The sequence below is a fragment of the Thunnus thynnus genome, chromosome 22 (genome assembly GCF_963924715.1).
Source record: "Thunnus thynnus chromosome 22, fThuThy2.1, whole genome shotgun sequence".
Taxonomy (NCBI): domain Eukaryota; kingdom Metazoa; phylum Chordata; class Actinopteri; order Scombriformes; family Scombridae; genus Thunnus; species Thunnus thynnus.
Window position 1 is genome coordinate 17,006,447 of NC_089538.1, and position 14,523 is coordinate 17,020,969.

Below are 14,523 nucleotides of genomic sequence, written 5' to 3' on the forward strand. Positions count from 1 at the left end.
AAACAGGGAGGGGAGCGTTACCACGGTAACCAGCCTGACGATGACCTCAGAAAAACTGCTCGTCTCCTCAGTTTATTAAAATATATTTCCAATAATTCCCCATATCTTGATACTCATACGTTAATCATTAAATTAGATCCTTCAGTTTGGTTGTTTAAATAAGTATCTTTTGTTAATGTTCATGATGGTGTGTCTCCCTTCTGTTGTGGCGACTTGAGCCAGATCATAACAATATACATTCAACATGAGGGACGAAAGTGAGTTAGTGGAGACTTTTCACTAAAGGCCAGGATTTTAGAGCCTCATTTGAGAAATTGTGATCTAGCTGCAGACAAATCCCTGCAAAATGTTCTGGGCAATTAAAAAAAACAGGTGAATGAATGAATAAAAATGAAAAACAAATTAAAAAAAGAAGACAATTTCTATTATATTTGCAAGTCTGATCTCCCTACAAGTGTTACTTCAAAGCCTCATCTACACTGCCAGGTATAAATCTTTTATTTGAATTAATTAATAAAATGTGTTTTTGTGTGTAAGAATACATTAAAGTCATTAAATCCCACAATTTACCAAAATGTTATACTTCAATGACCTCAGTGGTGCCAGTAAATGCATGCAGTGAGCTTTTTTTTTTTTGTCCTCCTTTCAGTCTATAGTCAGTCTGCATGTGACTGGATCAGCTGACTCAAACTTGGCAAATGCTTTGCATTTTACAACCAGCATGTGATTATCTGTAACACAAGTGAACACTCAACTTCCCCACAAAGTGAAACAGAATCAAAAGAAAAGTAAAGCAGAGGACGGAAGAGTTTTGTCATCACTTCATTTATTTACAAAAAAAACAAAACAGAAATAAACATGGTTACAGTGAAAAAAATAACCAAGACATTAAAACGTAGGGCTTAAACATGTCATCGTACGTGTCACCGTTGTCATGTCACGCTGATGACATGAGATGAAAGCATCGGCTATTTATAGGTTTAGAAAAAGACAAAATGTGTGTTTGCTGCTTCTGGCCTAACAGATGATTGGTGTTGCATCCTCTCGAGTTAAAATTTGAGTAGTTCTTCCTCTTTCATTTCCTGTTGTGGCTCGTTTCGTCTCGCTGCTCTAGAACTTGAATTCTTTGTATTTCTTAGCGCCACCTCGTGTGTCCTGCGGCTGAGCCTTCCTCTTCTTTTGCTGTTTGGTGACGAGGAAGCAGAGAGAGAGGGGGGGGGGAAGGAAAAGGAAATTAATATTCAAATATCATGAGGGGAAAACTGAAATGACTGTAAACCAGCCTGTTACTTTCCTTTAGTTTAGAAATAAACACTTGTAGGGTTGTTTTTTTCCCTACATTTTCAAACTACACTTCCCAGAGTCCACTTGTGTTCTGACCTTTTCTTTGGATATCAAGAAAATTCTCCAACTTCAGAAACAAAAGTGTAAATTCTGAGTGTATTTTTTTTTAGACAAACAATCTAGAGTGATAAAACTGATATTTACTGAAGAAGTCCTATAAAATAAACAAATACGGCGTTGATTCGGTGCGTCTGTACCTTCTGTTTGGCAGCGTGCTCAGCCACCATGTCGCTGAAGTCCTCCTTCTCCACCTGGGCCTGCTGCTCTCTGACGTGCTCCTCGTACTTTTGGGTCATGGCCATGGGGTCCAGCTCCAGCTCCTCCGGGGCCAGGGCCACCTCCACGCCCTGGGACTCCTGTCCTCCACCTGCCTTGCGACCTGCCATAGCCTGGAGACAGCAGGGAGGTGGAACAAGAGGAGGAAAGACAGAAGAGTTGTAAGTAACAGGTACAGGTAGAGGCCCTTGTAAATATTAAAACTTGGATATCTCTGTCAATAATTTGGCTCAGGCATGGCGGTCTTACCCCTGAGATGTCGTAGATGTGCGTTGAGGCCATCATGGCTGCTCCTACGGGGCCAGTTCGTCTCTCTGGGAGAACAGTGAACAGCTGCGGCGTCTCATTCCTATTAAGACAAAAACATGGTCAAACTATTAGTCATTTTCAACTGAACTCATTTTTTATGGGAGGGGGACTTTAAATTCTGCATTTATTCATCAGATTCAATTCAGTACTGTTTGTATAAATAAATGTTTATGTAAATGTTGCCTGTTATTTACTCTACTCTAATCTCTTTGAATAAATCCATTAACAAAATAATGTGTCTTCAGAATGTGGTGCACCAGAACAGCAGGAATAAATGGAAAATTAATGCTGCGACACTGACCCGTCCATGGCCTCCTCGATCTTCTTCTTCCTCAGCTCAATCAGCTCTGGGGTCTCCATGCCGGCGGGTACTGATGAGAAGCCTCCGGGGGTGATCAGCCCGCTGAGACACGAGGAGAAAATGAGATACAGCACGTTATGAATTTAACAATGAGTGTGTATGAATATTAAGCACATCATGTTATGGAGCTGTGACGATGATGATGTGAAGCCTGCGGGCAAAAAAACAATCTCATTTATCCATGAATACACACATAAAGAGCTATCGAATGACGCAGATGGACATATAGTTAAACGACTCATCGACTAAACCAATTCATCCAGGTTTAATACAGATCAGAGCAGGTGGTTTTATTCCCAAAGTCATCAGTGTGTGTCTCTGCATTTATGAGAGTGTGATGAAAAATTAGCATTCAGCTTTACATCTCACTTATAAGACTGGAACACAGAGGCTAATACTTTTAGCAGCATGGTTGCTATTCGTTTTATAGTTTAGATTTCCTCTAAGGAATTCCTCTACGGGCTTATCCATGCAGGATAGAATTTATTACCGGATTATTCTTTACCCAAAAACAAAACACCCCGTTGATTGCTCTCTCTTCAACCTGACTGTCGTGTTGAGTTCAAGTGCTCCGTCTCCACATGGAGAACCTCTTATACTGGTATGAGACTCTTCAAACTGTTTTTAAAAACATACATTTTTTATCTCAAGTACCTGTCTGCTGGCGTGAAGAATCCGGTTTCGTCCGGTTTCTCCTCGTCGCTCTCCTCCTCCTCCTCTTCCTCTGAAGACTCCTCGTCGGACGGCTCCAGCTCTCCCCACGGTGTGTGGTCCACCTCCTCCTCCTCCGCTTTGGCCTGGATACACAAAACACATTTGCTATCAGTCAATCGTGTAACAAATAGGCTGTAAAGGATCATCATGTAGTTAAAATGTACTGCTTTGAATTTAAGGATTTAAATCCTTCTTGTTTTATATGTAGATAAGATGATTTAAGACATTTTCCACCACAAGGATGACATTTTAAACTCATGATTTTATGCACAAGTGTAAAAAATGCACTTGTATTTATTGCACCATTTTCAATTTTCATGATAGTAAATTTGATTTTTGCAAGATTACGTCAGTCGTAGCTTAAAAGAGGAGACACAGCTGATCATTATGAAGCGCTTTGCATGCTTACACGACAACCTGTAAGAACCCTGGAGTGTCGTGTTGTGTGTGTGTTTATGAGTGTGTGTGTGTGTGAGAGAGAGGCTGTGTAGTTTTGTCACCTGGAAGTCTGCAGCGTTGGTCCCAAACACGTCACCGTACAGAGGTTTGCCCATTTCATCTACCGGCGGCTTCCCCCAGCCTCCGGCGTGATAACCGAAAGTACAGTTCTGAGAGGAGAAGAACAAGATGAAGAAAACTGAAATCAATATAAACACAGTGTCATATTCATCCAGTAAGATTTTGAAATGGAGTGGACACTTAAACACATAAAACTGGAACATTAAAAAAAATAAAATAGGGTGACATAAAGGGGTATAATTTGCAGGATGTGACATTTGCGCTCGTACCTCTGGGATGGGCGAGTTGAGTCCGGGGATCTTGAGGTTGGGGTAGGAGGGAGGGGGACCGTACCTCTGCATGGCTATCAACCAGGGAGGAGGCACCTTGTGGGCGTTCTGGAGGACAAGAGAAATGGACGATATAAGCTCATAAACTGGCATCGTCTCCTCAATAAAAGCCGTCGCAGTGTTCATTTGTGCTAAAAATATGTAACATTTGTCCGTGTCTAACTGTGGCTGCCTGTGCTGTTGCTCTTCTTGTTACTGTGTTTGTTATGTTTGAATAGTTCAGTCTCATTCATTTTCACAGCATGTACACTGATGCATTTAACAACAGGGTGAGCAACATAACAGCAGGGATAACAACACAATAACAATAAAACAGGCAACAGACATGAACGCATCTTTTCCCACAGAACAGAATAATACTAGATAAGCACTAAAAAAGGTCATTTTTTGCAAATTGGGGAGAAAATGTGCTTAATTTCAATGCTTTGCTGACTTAAAACAGTTTTATGTTTTACTCATGATGCGTTAGTGGAACTCACAGGTCCGACCGGCATGCCCAGAGCGATACGCAGCTCGTCAGACAGGTCGCCCGGCTTCTTCTCCTTCAGACGAGTCTCAAACTCTTTACCCTGCAGCCACAGAAAAACACACATTTAGTGGATCTTTTTCAAAAAGCAGATTGCGGTACTGTGAGTAATCGTTTATAGAAAGAAAGAACTTCTTTCGACATAAATATGAAGAAGGGATTTCATTAAAAAGAAGAATCTAACACCTCGTAGTAAAGGTCTCCGTGGATGGTGAGCTTGGGTTTGATCTGCCATTTGAAGAAGGCGTCGTGGAGCTTCTGGTAGTCGATGTCGATCTTTCCCATCTTGGGACGAACCTTCTCCCTCATTTTGGTTTTCATGGTTTTGGCGTCCTCCTGGAAATGGGGAAAGAAGCCGTGTCAGTGTTAAATCGCTGTGCATGAATTTTTACAACTTCTTCATTTAAAAAAAACATTGCAAATTTGAAGAGACTCCACCTTCTCCTGCAGGGCCTCCCTCATCTCCTGGATACCAGTCCTCTTGATGAACTCTGGAAGCTCAAACGGAGGTTTCTCTATACCTCTCTTGCCCTGAAGATACTTCCTTTTGAAGCACCAGTGGCGAGGAACCGGCACCGTGTTCCTGGTGGCCTTCAGGTGGACCAGCAGCTTAGGCTCCTGAGCCGTCACGTCGTGCATCTCCACCACATCTGGACGGGCCACCAGCTGGAGCGAAGAGGCAGGAAGAGAGGTTAGATGAAAGGTTATCGTCTTGAGTAGTGAGGATGAATGTTAGTCTCTATTTACCTGTTTGAGTTCAGCCACCGTCAACCTGTTCATCCTCCTCAGCTTCTTCTTTGATAGTTTCGGTACATCTAGTCTGACTTCCTGTATAGGAAAAAAAAACAGGTTTTTAAATACCAAACATGTAAACAAACAGGATTTTGATTTTTCTGTTCTGCTTTTGTAACAGATGGAAAGATTTTCAAACCTCATCGCTTTCGTCGCTGTCTTTCTTCTCCTCCTCGAATCCCTTCTTCCGCAGCACAGCCGTCTCCTGCTTCTCTGCCTTTTCTGGCTCCTTCTCCTTTTCTTTCTTCAGATCGTCTGTCAGCTAAGAAAGAGAAGGAAACAGATTTATTAGAACAAAACCCAAAACCTGTAAGCGACAAAAAACAATAACAAAAATATTTATATATGACAAAGCAACAGTCCTCTGTAGTCACCTTGAACGCCTCAAAGATCCTCTTGAAGAAGATGTAGTTGGGATCGTAGATCTCTGGCTCCTCTGTGACGTACTCAATCTCCACCTCTGGCTCTTTTTCCTTCTCCTTCTCCTTCTCCTTCTCCTTGTCCTTGTCCTTGTCCTTGTCCTTCTCCTTATCACTCTCCTCCTTCTGCTGCTCCACGTGCTCCTTCTTCTCCTGGGCTCGCTTCTTCTTGCTCCTCTTCTTGCGGTTCCTGCGTCTGCGGTTTTTCTGAGAGATTTGGCTCATAAGTAACTTTATCAGAAAAAGTCCATTTTCATGTCCTGCCTTAATTCATGAATGAGATGTGACTCAAATACACAGAAGGTGGTTTTAGAGAAAACTTACATCTTTCTTAGACATCTGGCTGTCGTCGTCTTCAGTCTCAGACATGACTGCTGCAGAGGAGTTGGTCATGTCCATCTCTGCTCCCTCATCGTCCTCTTCCTCCTCCTCTTCTAAAAGTAAACAGATGAATCAGATCCCAACAGACAAAAACTCGAGTAAAACATGGAGTAATCAGCATAACGGAACTGCAGCGCAGGTGTTCTTTTGTCTTAAGCTCATTTCTTCCTTTGTCAAACAGGAAAAATGCGGCTGACGGCTGTACTGACCTGTGGGGTCAGTGAGCTGCTCCTGTCTGATCTCCTTCAGCTGGAGGATCTTCTCTAGCGCTTGAGGGATCTTGGGGCCTGTGACGCTGACCTCCTCGCTCTGCCAGGCCTGGAACAGAAACAAAAAAAACTTGAGATTAGGAGCATGTAATAGTCTCCAGCTGTTTATCAACAAAACATCTAAAAACCTGAGAAAGAGCAATCACATTCCAGTTGACAAAAGTTTAATTTTAATTTTATGATGCCCAATCAATCTCAAGAGCAATCAAGAGAAGAAAAAAACCCTGCAGGTGCTAAAAAAAAAAAACAGTTTGAATACTTAATTTTGTTATTTTTCAAAAGGGAAAAGTTATGTCTAAAACTAATCATCAGTAGTTATTCTGTGTTCACTCCACTTTGCATTAGGCTGCAAAAATACACTTTTAAATTCTTAGTCTTAGAAAATATGTTTTTTAAAAAAGCATTAACCTCATCTGAAACTATTGGAAGGACCACTGCTAAACACAAGTAGCATTATAACAACAACTTCAACCATATAAAAGGCACACAAAGAGAAAAACTCTGCTCGCCTCTCTGTTATCCTCTCCTGGAGGAGGTGGGACTCTCTGTTTCTGGCTGGGCAACATGGGGACACCGGGAGGCAGCGGCCCGCGAGGATCCAAACCTAAATATAGACAATTCATAGACGATATTACTAATTTTGGATGTCTGCAAATAAACACAAGTCACCACCACAACCTCACTGGAAACCTAAAGGCTTCTCTTTGTATACAGATGAAACCACTTCTGGAAATAAAGTGTTTTCTTTTCATTTTGTGCCCTGAACAAATGAAACCGTGACATGAAAATAACATATTATGGCTGAGGTAATGTGCAGCAGGAATCTACGTCTCCAACATACCTCTCACTGCGCTGACAGGGGGCATGGCTCTGGACCCCGGGCCCATCTTTGCCATCTCCTGCTGACGCTCCTGTTCCAGCAGCACTGCAGCCTGATTACACAAGGAGGGAGACGGGATGAAATAAACGGTTGAAGAAAAGTAGTAGAAACGTGGGTTGAGGAAATAAACAGAAAGAGAAAAGAATGCAGGTGGAAAAAGAAAAGGATGTCCTAAATGTTTTAAAGGGATCATTCTTAAACTGCAAGAAGTTCGATTTGGGGAAAAAAAACTGTTTAAAAAAAATGTTTTAAAGTCCGTGTAAAGGAAAAATCAGAGATTTCTTTCCAAACACGTTATACATGTTAGAAAATAATAGCTGAAAATATTTGGGAAGACTGTGAACTACGTAGTACTGAATTATGGAGTTGGAGTGTTAAACTGTTTTTCACCATTTTTTTTTCAGGATTTTTGGGTGGGACTGAAATGGTGGATCCATGACGTAGAGGACTGACTAACATGATCCCTCCTTCCCCACTATATAAACACTAGAGCCACATGTACTCATAGTTACTAGTTTTACACACTTTCCTTGGAGACAACTGGGATTCACTTTGGATAATCCGCTGTTACAGGTGAATGGGGCCATTTTTGGTCAACGTTAGCGCTCAAGGAGTTATTTTAAAACCAACTGCTGCCAGCTGCCCGGCTTCGGCACCGGCTGTGCGGCTGGGAGGTCCCCAGCCAGAAGGGAGAGGATTTGCCCGGCAGCACTTCACCGAAAAACACAGTGTGAGAGGCAGTTTCTCCAAGAGTGACGGCCACAATGAAGCCGCTTTTCAGCAGAGAATTGAGTAACCATAAATGCATGGAACTCAATAGCAACGATTGATGATTGATCGCTTGTTAACTAGTCGGTTAAGTTTTATTTTTACAAAAATATGTACACCTACAAAATATGTGCAGAATTAAACAGTGGCTCCTAACGTTACTTTATTTTAAAAAATACCATCAATGCTGCTTGCCTTACACCTAGAAACAAGCCCTATTTTAAACTGTGTATTTTTATACGGGAGTTTGGTATGAGCGTTGTGAACTCAGAGGCTGTTCAGTTGGTCTGTTCAGCAGACACGCCCCCAGTGTGTCAGAGCAGAGAATACTAATCATTCAAATTTGGCTGGGTGGTTAATTACACATTTTTCTGTGGCGTGACAAACTGACAACACATATTCATTCTTGCTTTACACGGACTTTAATTATTTTGAATTAAAGCTCTTTATAGTATAATTCTGTTGACTTTATCTAACAGGCAGATTATCTTCATCATCTCACCCTTTTCTGCTGCTCCAAAAGATCCTGTTCATCCATGACACGGGACTCACCCTAAGATACAAACAAACAAGTAATGACCGAGCAACAGCCATACTCTAAAACTAACACCATATCTGAGTGTTGTTGTGTATCTTTTTCAAAGAGCAGGAAGTTACTACTACTCTGTAGCGACTTCATATAGAAGTGTGCTGTCGTGTAAATATGTGACAGCTGTTGTTTTTAGTGTCATTTGGATTCTACTAACCAAAGCAGATCTCTTATCTCTTTCCCTAAATCTTACCAGTTCGCAGACTGACTGCACTCGTTGTTATGGATCAATATTTTTTGGATGAGGTGGCATCTTTTGCCTTTATTAGATAGGTGAAAGTACATACTGACAGGAAACATGAGTAGAAAGAGGGGTGTATGAGATATGTGGTCTGTAAAACTCGCGCTCCACCCAGACTCACCACCCTCACCTGCTGTTTGGCTCTCTCCTCCTGCTGCAGCACTATGGCTGCTCTCTGCTGAGCCATCTTCAGCTGGTCATCCTGTGACAGGCCTGGAGGGGGCAGACCTGGAGGTTCCATGCCCATGTGCATGCCTGGTGGAGGAGGCCCTCCAGGCATCATGCTCATAGCCTGGAGCATGCCCATACCGGGAGGCATGGGTGGCATGGGCATCGGGGGCATGGGAGGGATACCCGGCATCTGTGGAGGAAGGAACACCGTCTGTGAGCCCAGTCGGCTGAAACTGAGGCTGTGAGGCTTAATTCTACTTGAATTTAATGCATTTGCCATGTTGCACTATTATTTACTTTACAGTGATGCATTCCAACAAAAGGTTTTATAATGCAGTGATAGATACAATATTAAGGCTGAGTGAAAATTGTGAGTAACAACTGCTGAAGAATTATTTGTTTATAACCAGGCAACACTAATTAACACCTTTTGTTACTACTTGTATAACAGTGCCATGTTTACAAATTTAATCTGAGATGCAGTATGGATAAATATAGCCAAAATGTTGACACAAGGTGCCAAAAATCAAAAACAGAGCATAGATAAAAGCATTATCATAGTATCTAAAAATGATAATATTTGCATTTGGTTAACACTTGAAAGATGAAAATGCATTAGAGCTGCAATGACTACATACATTATACAACATTTGGGTTTTGCTGAATAAACTGACACAACTGTCTTCTATTCAGGGTAAACCTTAACAAAACGTCTAAACGTTGTCAAACTGTGTGTGCAGACATATAGAAAAGATAAAGACTGTCTGAAAAGATAATTCACAGTCAAAACACAAACATTACCTGTGAGCCCATTGGTTTGTCATCATTGGGTTTGCTGAGAAGGATCCCGGTCTACAGAAGGAAACACAGATGACTAAAGGCTTCAGTGTTGTTTCTTTAACTCCATGAGCAGCAGAACAATCCATCTATTACTACTGTTATGCAGCTGCAAGGTTTTCAACAGGTTTACAACAGCTGAACCAGGCTGCAGCCGCATATAACATTGATATACAGGTGACTTTTGCTCAAACAGTACAGTGTATGTGCTTTTCCTTGCTGCATATCAACACTAATAGACATACACACTCAATCATACATGATCAATACATGAAAAAAAGCTGCTGCATGGTTAAAACCAAAATGTATTGCGGCTGTGTAAGTTACCTGCATCATGTAGCCTTTCAGCCTGTCAATCAGCTCCTCTCTGGGACCTAAAGACGGAAGAAAACGCGATTTAGAGAAGCAACGTGAACTCCTTTAGTAGTAGTAATGTTTTCTATTACTCTTAGTAAATATATACCGTTACACTGAGGTTTCTGTGAATGTAAGCTCCTTAGTTACACCAACAACGAAGTTAATGGTAACTCTGACAAGTGTTTGTAGCTAACGTTACATGACCCTGCGTTGAAGTTAGCCTGCTAGATAAATCAATGGGCTGCTTACCTGGAGGACCAGGTAAATGCTGTAAAGCGCGGATTTTACTGGGTGATATTGGTTTTTTTAATGCGCTGTTTGCATAAAAAGAGACCGAATACGTATTTTAAAGAGTGTAAACACACCGTAGGCCCAACTTTAGCTCATTATAACGTCAGTGTTGGGTCTTGCTAACTAGCATTAGCAGGGAGCTAGCTCCGGTTAGCTATAAACAGTCCTTCTTCCAGGGTGCTCTGAGTGTTTCCAGGTCTTTTTCTTACCCATCGCGGGCGCTCCCAGCTCGGCCAGCTTGCCTTGGAGCTCCGGGTTGCTCCATGTATTCAAAGCCGCAATAGCACTCCCTAAATCAGACGGGTGGGATTCGGTGCCCGGCGGTCCGTCGGATGCCATGTTGAGCTTCTCTCAATGGAACAACGGAAGACCGCGGAGGACACGCTAGAACCCTGCAAAGCATGACGGGAAGCGCTATGCCGCACTCCCTGCTGGGAAACGAAGTCCGACACTAGGAACATCGCATTTACTAATTTTAGCCTGTAGATAGCAGTGTTGACATGTTGAATCCTACTTTAAATCCCTAGAAACATCCTCTATGGTTTGGTATAATAATACATTCTTATTTATACTTACTTTAAAGCATTAAAGTTTGGTAAGGCATGAATCTTTCTTACGAAAATGAAATTTTAAAATCGACACTGCACAGAAAACCCACAACAAAACTTTAGAATGTCCTTCAGCTACTGTTTCAGGACAATTTAGGTAAAGTTAGTGGTGGAAGAAGTATTCAGATCCTTTAATTAAGAAAAAGTACTCTATTACAGTTTAAAAGTATTGCATTATAAAAAGTAAAAGTCTATTTAAAGTATCAAAAGTACTTATTATGCACACCATGGTTAGTGTTATATATTATTATTTATTTACTTACAATTATTATTACTGATGCATTCATGTGTAAGCAGCATTTCAATGTTGCATCGGGTCCATATGGAGCCAATTTTAACTCTTTTACATGCTGCTCAGCAACTTTAGTTGATTACTTCCCTGTCTGTGTAAAATGATGGAGGAGGAAGTGTGATGGTCTATTATTATATTGAATATTGTATTTCCACTTTAAAAATAATGTTATTATATTAGATATTAAAACATAGAAATGATCTTGCCAAACAAAAAGATTCAACTTTTTAAAAAAAATCTCCAATTGTTTATTGGTTCTATGCTTTAATTTCAAAGTACATTGACATAGGCTATTAAATGTATATAAATTTCAATAAAAAAATTGAAAAATTGAGGTGTTCTAAAACTTTTGTGAGTATAAAACTTTATATATAAGTGTAAAGTAGTAGTACTAATCATTTGTAACATAGTAACTGCTGTCCACTAGATAAATGTAGTGGAGTACAATATTGTCCTTAGAAATGTAGTGTATAAAGAAGTGTATTATGGAAATACTTAAACCTCAAAACTATATATAACAACAATACTTGAGGAAATGGACTAAGTTACTTCCACCATTGAGAAAAGTGAACTAGGCTGATATTAACATAATAACTTCCATTGCAATGCGCAGCACTGTTTTAGTAAGACAGCTTAGGTCGACCTGCGTACAGTATATCTACCAGTGCCAGCACTTCCTGCATTAAATATGACCATAACCTAACAAGATTAGGATGCTTTATGAAATAGCATATGCTCTAAACAAAAGGAAGCCCACAGTGTTTGAAGCCCTCCCTCTCAGCATTTGTATGACTATTGGCACTGCGCAGACGCACAGTGAAGGGGGCACACTAGATCCAATAGATCACGCAGCAGGGCGTTTCTAAATACTAAAAACGCTGGTGGAGAGCAGGGGAGGGGACGGATCTATATTAAACATGGAGGCAAACTGAATGTCAAAATAGCAACATTTTAAAGGAAACACCCGGGCAAGGTAAATATGAATTCATCAACACTGGTTTTACTTGACGCCTCTACTCCACTGTAGGCTGTGTGCCGCGCAGCAGGAAGATTGAAAGCATATGTCAAAATGCTTCCAACATCCTTGTCTGAACTTTTTTGTCTTCTTTTTTTTTTTTTTTAATGAGGAGAGCATAAAGTTTCTGACCCTTTGCTATGTGAAAACCGTAACCGATCATTTAAAACAACGTCCTCGCTAATTATCTCACAGTTTTCACGACATCATAAAAAAAAAAAAACCCGTGCAAATCTGTAGATGTTACGCGGTCAGTTGCGCAAAATCCGTTGTTGTCGCTTGCGTTTTCCTTTGCTTAGTGTACACGGGTACTGTATTTGATGAGAGTGAGGTGAAACGGAAAGGGGGTCGCCCAGCTGTTCGTGTTAGTCAACTTAAGAAGTTGACAAGTTGACAAGACATTGTATCTCTGCTCAGGGGCCACACCTACCTCAACAATGCTTATCTGAGGGAGCCATATGTCCATCTCAAAGTTTTACTCATAAGGATATGCTTTAAAATACATAAAAGTGGACTGATGTTCAGTAAATCTAAACCTCTTGAAGCAAAATTAGTGAAATCTACTTGTTCAGCATGTTTTTAAGTGTTCGTGAGTGTTTTAAGGCTGTTGCATGATACCATTTTGATTAATAAAATCACTCCTAGATTCAGCTTTTTATCTTGCCCAGTGGTCACTGGGCGTGTCTAGTTTCTATGCAGGTCTATTTTCACCATGGCTTCAAAGCAAAGATACTTTGGATATTTAATTTCACAGTGTTTGGAGATTGAGTCTAGCATGCAGAAATACACCGGAGGCGTTTAGAAGGTTTACTCACAGCACACACACTAGACCTCACACACACCCACAGGCAATGCATAGCTACAATCAGCATGTATTTAAGTATTCCCTCACTGTCTAATGTGGAAACCTCAGGCGTAGAAAAAGCAGCAGTGACACATACTGTATTGACATTGGTTTCAAAATCTTTGCGTGTGTGCAGCTAAACTCATGTGACCCACTGTGTGCCCCTTATCTGTCATTATGTACAGTATATTTATCTTTTTATAGCTGCATATCTTTTTTTTCAAATTGCATAATAACAGCTAATAATGACATAATGTGTATGTAACCTAATTCCTTCTTTAGTAAACGTGGAAACAGATGACTGTGATCATGGTGGTTATTTACAGTATGGCTGCAATTCATTACATGGTGTGTTATGGAGGAAATATGATGCCTTTAGAGTTATTTCAATGCATGACTGTGAGATAACATATTACTCACTATATGTTGTGGGTTGGTCACACACATATATTTCTATAGAGAAGGTTCAGTAGGTTCATTTCCTCATCTGTTTGAATTATCTTTTTATATATTTTGCTTAATCATACAGTAACTCATCCCTGTTGGTAGACAGCCAGTGAAAAGCCTCCCTTTGTGTGTCTGGGCATGTAGTCTACAGCTTGTCATTTCTCATAGATGTCACTACCTGCGGTGAGGTGGAGGATATCTGTGTGTGAGTGTGTGTGTGTGTGTGTGTATAAGGGAGGGGTGTGTTAAGTGTGTTTCACATATGAAGGGATATAAAATATTCATTATAGGCAAATTGAACTCACATTGGTCAGAGAGCGCCCCGATAACACGCATGCAGAGGCATTAAAGACTTAAAATAAAACCACAGAATGGTCTGGATGCTGTGGTGGAACATGCAGGGAGTTGTTTCACTTTATTGTTGGTTACAATAAATTCAGGACATCTACACTGGCTGCTGATTTAATAAAAATGCCCAAACTCTGCCATGTAACTCTTATGCCATGTCTGGTAGCAATTAGACTGAATTCATTTAAATAGACCCATTCTAGCATAGTAGCTTTTCAATGTAATATGTGTATTACTGTTGTAATAACAGTAGATGTAGTAGCTGTAGCTGCAGTAGTGGCAGAAGCAGGACTAGTAGAAGTAGTGGTAATCATACTTGCAGTATTAGTCCATTTTACATGGACCCTAACCCTAAACCCTAACCCTAAACCCTAACCCTAACCCTCCCTAATACTAAGCCTTTGTTCAAAACAGCTTATAGTTGACAATATTCGTGACAGTCATTGCAAATTGTGTATATTTATGGTACAAAGCTAAATTGTGAACACCTAAAAACAAGTATGCTGCATTACTTAATGTGAGGCAGCACGCAAGCAAAATTAAAGATCTCTATGTGCAAAGTTACGTTCAGGTCCACTATCATTAGTCCAATAAAA

General features: G+C 40.7%; 2 protein-coding genes across 3 annotated transcripts in view; one reads left to right on the forward strand and one right to left on the reverse strand.

The window, feature by feature from the left end:
- Nucleotides 1-806: 806 nt before the first annotated feature.
- Nucleotides 807-10,743, reverse strand: sf3b2 (splicing factor 3b, subunit 2). Of its 2 annotated transcripts, XM_067579568.1 has the most exons (22): nucleotides 10,583-10,743; nucleotides 10,053-10,099; nucleotides 9,690-9,740; nucleotides 8,848-9,078; nucleotides 8,390-8,440; nucleotides 7,081-7,171; nucleotides 6,749-6,843; nucleotides 6,180-6,288; nucleotides 5,914-6,023; nucleotides 5,545-5,796; nucleotides 5,310-5,432; nucleotides 5,126-5,206; nucleotides 4,817-5,044; nucleotides 4,565-4,714; nucleotides 4,332-4,421; nucleotides 3,793-3,900; nucleotides 3,505-3,612; nucleotides 2,945-3,087; nucleotides 2,231-2,332; nucleotides 1,870-1,969; nucleotides 1,542-1,733; nucleotides 807-1,182 (listed from the first exon to the last, which is right to left on the reverse strand). In XM_067579568.1, exons 1-22 carry the CDS (start codon nucleotides 10,710-10,712, stop codon nucleotides 1,111-1,113), a joined length of 2,664 nt encoding a protein of 887 aa, XP_067435669.1. In that variant the 5' UTR covers nucleotides 10,713-10,743; the 3' UTR covers nucleotides 807-1,110. The 2 variants fall into 2 exon arrangements, with proteins under 2 accessions (XP_067435669.1, XP_067435670.1); XM_067579569.1 differs by lacking the exon at nucleotides 8,390-8,440.
- A 1,345-nt stretch (nucleotides 10,744-12,088) lies between these two features.
- capn1 (calpain 1) overlaps nucleotides 12,089-14,523 on the forward strand; it is a 31,938-nt gene continuing 29,503 nt past the window's right edge. Inside the window, exon 1 of the mRNA XM_067580787.1 lies at nucleotides 12,089-12,246. The gene's annotated coding sequence lies outside the window, so the exon portion shown is untranslated. The remainder of the gene's footprint in view (nucleotides 12,247-14,523) is intronic.

What these genes read in the sequence shown, in the direction of transcription:
- sf3b2 (XM_067579568.1), bottom strand. Translation starts at nt 10,712, where the DNA reads ATGGCATCCGACGGACCGCCGGGCACCGAATCCCACCCGTCTGATTTA. An exon ending in CAGGAGAGGATAACAGAGAG is followed by an intron (nt 6,289 to 6,748) that starts GCGAGCAGAGTT and finishes TTTCTGTTCCAG; the next exon opens with GCCTGGCAGAGCGAGGAGGT. An exon ending in TCAACTCGCCCATCCCAGAG is followed by an intron (nt 3,613 to 3,792) that starts GTACGAGCGCAA and finishes TTCTCCTCTCAG; the next exon opens with AACTGTACTTTCGGTTATCA.